Source organism: Alligator sinensis, unplaced genomic scaffold (assembly GCF_000455745.1).
Source record: "Alligator sinensis unplaced genomic scaffold, ASM45574v1 scaffold1227_1, whole genome shotgun sequence".
NCBI classification, from domain to species: domain Eukaryota; kingdom Metazoa; phylum Chordata; order Crocodylia; family Alligatoridae; genus Alligator; species Alligator sinensis.
The window spans coordinates 208,719-214,718 of NW_005842618.1; the positions used below are offsets into that span (position 1 = coordinate 208,719).

Consider the following 6,000-nt stretch of genomic DNA (forward strand, 5'->3'; position numbering starts at 1 on the left):
TAGGCAGAGTTTACACTGATAACACGGCCAGTCACCTTTATTTTTCCGACGCTCCCAAGCACAGCAAATGTTTGATTCTTAGCCCTCCTTACAGATAGATCAATGAAAATGGTTTTCTCATGGCAAGAGCAAAATAAAACCACTTCTGTTTTGCAGATGCAGGCTTGAATGATCACATGGGGCACATCCAGACAAGCGCACACATGGGACATATAGCAAAGGCATAGGGTTGTACCATTGCTACTTGTCCCTAGGGAACACCCATGCGTGCACACTCTGGCATGTGGCAAGTTGCCCCGGGTGTGGTAGGGGAGGCTGTGGCCATGCTGGCCCCAGCAGTCTTAACTGGGTTCCTGGGGGTCTCCCAGGGCTCCAGTGGTGGCAAGCCAGCATCAGGCAGCCTGGCTGGCAGCTGGAGGTTTTTCAGGTGGTGCATGCTACTGCCACATGTGCCACCCTGCTTTTTTCTAGCGTGGGTTTTTTTGACCCTGGGATCTCCACTCCCCCACCCCCCGCGCTGCAAATTAGCACAGCATGGGGAATGCCTGCATGTGTGGCGTGCGCCCAGAGACTGCCCAGATATAGAACTTGCACCATAGAGTGGATTTCACTGAATAACCATTACAGCTTGTATACACATGCACATGCCCCACCCCAGTCCAAAGCCACTCACCCCGTTTAAGATGGAAAGAATGTGTCCACACCATCCTAATAGTCTGCTTATAGGTTTGACTAATCCTTCCCAAGCTGCTTTCTCTGCTTCCTTGCTCATCCTTTTGGCAACATACTTTGGTTTTCTCCAGCCTGAGCATCACTTCCCTCTCCTGCTACTTGTTCCAACACCTATTCAAATAAGTGGGAGCTGAGCGTGGCCACTGAGCCAAGGCTTTGGGGCCCAGGGTGTTCAGAAACACAGGTATTCAGAGAGGGTGGCACCTGCGTGTCCTAAGATCCTGGCTGAATGCGTGTTGCACCAGCCAGAATCTCGCCTCCTTCCCAGCTCAGTTCACCACAGTGCCTTAGCATAGCTGCATGCTCAGGGAGACCACGGAGGTACCTAATAGCTCATTAATCCACCAGCTCACCTGTAAAGCTTTCATGCTTTAGAAGGGTAATTGGAAAGGAAGGCTAAATAACACCATCGCACTCCAACAAGGGGGCTATTTTTACTTCATCTTTTGCTAACCAATTTTTTCCCTCCCACATATAACAAACATATCTACATAGGGGACTGCTGATTGCATGCCAGACTTGCTAGTAAGTGCCACTGCAGGAGAGCAAGAATTATTATTGTCTCAATGAATTTATAAGGTGATGCTTTTTTATTTAGCAAATGATTGCAGATGCATTGCTGACCACTCTTTTGTAAAGCGCATCAAAGATCTGAGGGTGATGGATTTAGTTTTGATTTGTTTCTCCAGGATTCATTCCATACAGTTTAGTTCTAACTAATTATTTATGTATTCTAGCATCCTTATTAGGTGCCTTTGTACATTTGATTACTCCTGCGCTTAGATTGATGAAGGAGAGGTTATACAGTCACTACCATCGTCTACTGTGGGGGGATGCCTCCAGTTTTAATTTCCTAACCCTTTATGGATAGATGAATGGCTGGCTAATAGCTGTTGTACATATTAGAGTTTTCTGCTGAAAAATAATGAGGAGGCTCCTGACTTTTATGATTACCTTTTTCTACTTGTTAGGTCCAGGGAATACAGCATCTTTAAACTCTTAAAACATGCACTTAGAATACAAGCATGCATATATATATATATATATATATATATATATATATATATATACACACACACAAAGATATATACATACATATATATGTTACACACATACATATACATATATATATATATATGTGTATGCGTGTGTGTGTGTATGTATATATGTTTCTTTGTCATAAGCAACACTGCCAAGTTAAATAGGCCAAATTTGACTTGATTTGTAAGTAGATTTTTTTCCCTCAACTGTCTAAGAATTGTGATTTTTTTTGATGTGTTTAGTGTTCTTCCTTTTAAAAAAAAAAATGTCTGATTTACTGAGAACGGGAAAAGTCCTTCCTACAGCAGATTAACCATGTAGGACGTTTAACCAGTTAGAACCAGCTGTTCCAGTGATGAGAATATCTTACTGGGGGACATGATTCAGAGCAGAGAAACTGGTTTCTGTACACTTAACTGGAAAACCCCTTAATGGGGACCCTGTTTATTGGCGATGATCTTATATGGGATATAATGCCACTCAACAGGGTTATCAATGAAGATTAACTGGAATACAGTCCTTAGCAATGAACTTCTCAGTTGTATGTGCAAAGCTGTCTTAACATTTAAGGCAGGCTGAGAAGCTGCAGGCTCTTAAAGCATCTTGTGGGTGCCTTTAAGCACAGAGCTGTTTTAAACATTTCAGGCATTTCAAACACTTAACAATGCTTCAAGCTCAACACTTAATCACTTTATTTGCCTCTTCAGGCCAATGGAAAAGCTACTTAATTGGAAAGATAGGCTGTCTACTGAGCCATTCCACTTCATGGCCTATATGTCATTTCTTATTGGGGCAAAGAAAATGAAGACTGGAAGCGTTCGCACCAACACTTATATGAAAACAAGCTTTCAAAATGAATGTTAGTGCTATTTAAATAAGGCATATAGTTCTCTGTGTAATGCTTCTTGTTGAATTTACTGAAACAAGTATGTGTAATGCTTAGTGAACAAGAAGGGAACCTCAGACTCTCAAATCCTTTTCCCATGTCACTTTGGGCAACTTCAGGGGAACTTCCCATGTATCCAGCTGCTCAGTGGTGAGAATATGGCACTCTGAGTTCTGTCCATGGATGAACATGAAGCCATCACAGCTTGGATTCTCCCTGTGCCTTAATTTACCCATCTATCTAACGAAGATAGTACTTGTCCAGCTGCCAGAAGTTTTATAAGACTCATTCTTCTCATTCCGAGGATGAAAGATCATCAAAAGTTGCCAAAATATTTAAATGAATCGAGTTTTAAATAATATTGGAAATAGTTCTCTCTGCTCCACTTGTCATCAGCTAGGAACTATTATAAATATCTGGTAGAGATGAGTGCATTTTTTTTTCATTACCCTGACAGCTTCAGTTCTGTTTGGGAGGTGGAAGGGTGATCTTGCCTAGCATAATTGCCTTTTTAAATTAAACTCTTATTGATCTTTCTGGAACTGACTTTCAGTTGTGTATACAATCAATGCACTTCAAATGAAATTTGCAACTTGGTACCCCAGTTTACTACAATATATATTTATCCAGAAATTTGCTTTGCATTTTTGATTCCAGAAACGTAAAAAATGTTCCATATGAAAAGTTTGCAATTATATAGGCAAAGCCCAAAAAATATAATAATCAAGTGCCCAGCTGACTGCTTAATAGAGCTGGAAATTGAATGTTTACTGTGTAAAAATTTTCAACTTTGCAGAAATATTTTCCATTCCAAAGGAGGAGAAAAAGCCAAAGGCTGAAAATCTTCCAGAGAACTGAATTTTCTCAATTTTTTTCTTTTAAAAACCCTCAAATGCCTTTGTTGTTTCTGAAATGAAATAAACTCTTTGGGATCCCTGACTGCCTGCCAGCTCCCAAACTCCAAGGCTCCCAGCTCACCTGGGGCTTTCAGGCTCATGTTTCCCCTTCAGTTCACTTGGTGGGGTGATAGGGAGCCAAAAAATGCAGAAGGGAGAGCACCTCCTATGGGGTATTTCTGGAAAATACATGGACTCGTAGCGAACTTCTGTTTCTACTTTGAAAACGGGCATTTGTTTATTCAAATGGGCATGCAGTGTGCTTTGATAACTTTTTTAGCATAGTTTGTTATATTCAGTACAGGCAGATGTGGTATTAGTAACATGCTGCGTATGCTATCGTGGCGCAGATGGCCTGGGCAGCCTCTGTGTGGGCTGAGGGGAGCAGGAGGGACAGGCAGCACAGCAGCAGATGGGACAGGAAGCAGAAAGCAAAGCAACAAATTGGGCACAGAGCACAGGGAAGGAAGCAGAAAGCAGAGCAGCAGATTAGGCAGGCAGCACAGGGCTGGGGGCAGAAGGAAGAGCAGTAGATCGAGCAGAGGCAGGGAATTGGAGTGGCAATTGGGGAGAGTGCAAGGCTAATTTGTAGCATGGCTACCTCCACTATATGCACATAATCTTATCTGGTGTGGTCAGGCTTTTAAAAGCCACTCTGGAATCATGGAGCTTTGCATGTGAACACACAGATCTGTGCACTCCTCATTTGTGTGCACCTGTTGGGCAAATGGAATTAGCCTTGATTTACTGTAGCACATTGGTGATCAGATTCTGATTCAGCCAGTCTGGCAGGAAAAATATGGCTAATTATGCTGGGACATCATACTGAAGGAGGTCAATAAAATTTGGGGAACACAGATGGGATAAAGAGTGGCAGGTCTGGAAGTAATCCCAGAAACTCTAGGTGTTATAATAACTATGCAAAATGGTAATGAGCAACAGACCACAGAATAGGCAGAACTAGGATTATTGGCATGTGTGCTTATGATGATTATCTAGTGCTGAGAGTCTTGGATATGATCCATTTTCAGTTTAAGATAAATAAGCATGACAACAAGGAGGGAATGTAAAGGACAGGTATGATTAGACTTGTCTGGGAGAAATGTACATGTGGGTTCTGTGACGCAGCCTTTTCTGTACAAAGTAATGGAGGCCTGAGATGATTGTGATAAAATGTAAACTGTGATTTAAAGGAAATAAGCAGTTTGTTGAAAAGAACGGCAAGCAAACATTTTCTAGAGAGAAAAATCTGTTTCTGCAATATGTTTCTTTGCAGCATCCTTCTTGCAGATTCAAACCGGACAGACATTTCCAGTAATCCATTTATTTATCCTATTGGTCAACAGCACCAGGGATGGTACACTAAAGCCTCAATCCTGCAAATGTCAGTGTGTTGCTACTGACTTAAATTAGTGCTCAGCTTTCTGCCCGCACAGTGCATTCTCCTAATGCAGGCAATGCGATTATAGGCAACAGTGAACACTCTTCTCAGTAGTATGTGCAGGATCAGATCGCCGAGTACTCCAGTTTGCCATGGTATGGACTATTTAGATTGTGATCCATGAATGAATTCAACCGACTATGTATCCCTCAAAATAACCTTTTTCCTTTTCTACCTCTTTGCTTTTAAGGGGCCATCCGTTTTGGTTTCTGGGCAACACAGCTTGGATTCTCATGTGAAAAATATGAAGTCCCTTTTCACTTCACACATTATGCGTCTCATCTTGTTCTGTTTCAGGTGTGGCTGTGTGGCGGCAGCATGGAGGTCCTGCCGTGCTCAAGAGTGGCTCACATTGAACGCAAGAAGAAGCCCTATAACAACAACATCGGTTTCTACACCAAGCGCAACGCCTTGCGTGTTGCAGAGGTGTGGATGGACGATTACAAATCCCACGTCTACATTGCATGGAATTTGCCGCTAGAGGTATGGCCTTATATCCCCTCACCTTTATGTCAGATTTGGCAGTACTTGGTTTATATTAGGGGAAAAAAGCCTGAAATATACTGAAACACATCCTCAGCTGGTATAAATCAGCGTGGCTACATTGACTTTGATGGGGAGGGGATGTTCCTGAAGAATGCTGATATTAATGGAAATCTACCAGTTTATATCAGCGGTGGGGCCTGGATTATTATTTCTAAAGATTAGACATGTAGTATAATGTATCTGCCTCACACTTCAACTTCTATTTATTACGTGTTTATAGCTCTATGTTACCCAATGAATTGAGTCTTTTTGTAAGACTGGCAGACAGCAAATTATTCAGTCCTTCTGCACAGTCTGTAAATGAGTCTTTTCAGCTGACACTGTTTCCTGTAGTAGATGTACATCACACGCAGTGTTACCCAGGTCCGTGGTAACACTTCTCATAGTCGTAACATCTTCATCAGTTCTCCACTGCGTAACCAGAACTTGCTCTGTTGCAAATGTGTTCTGCAAAATCA

General features: G+C 42.0%; 1 protein-coding gene across 1 annotated transcript in view; it reads left to right on the forward strand.

Annotated features, from left to right (window-relative positions):
- GALNT17 (polypeptide N-acetylgalactosaminyltransferase 17) overlaps window positions 1-6,000 on the forward strand; it is a 217,277-nt gene that overhangs the window by 184,037 nt on the left and 27,240 nt on the right. Inside the window, exon 6 of the mRNA XM_025215025.1 lies at window positions 5,294-5,479. Within this exon, the coding sequence (XP_025070810.1) occupies window positions 5,294-5,479 (186 nt within the window). The remainder of the gene's footprint in view (window positions 1-5,293; window positions 5,480-6,000) is intronic.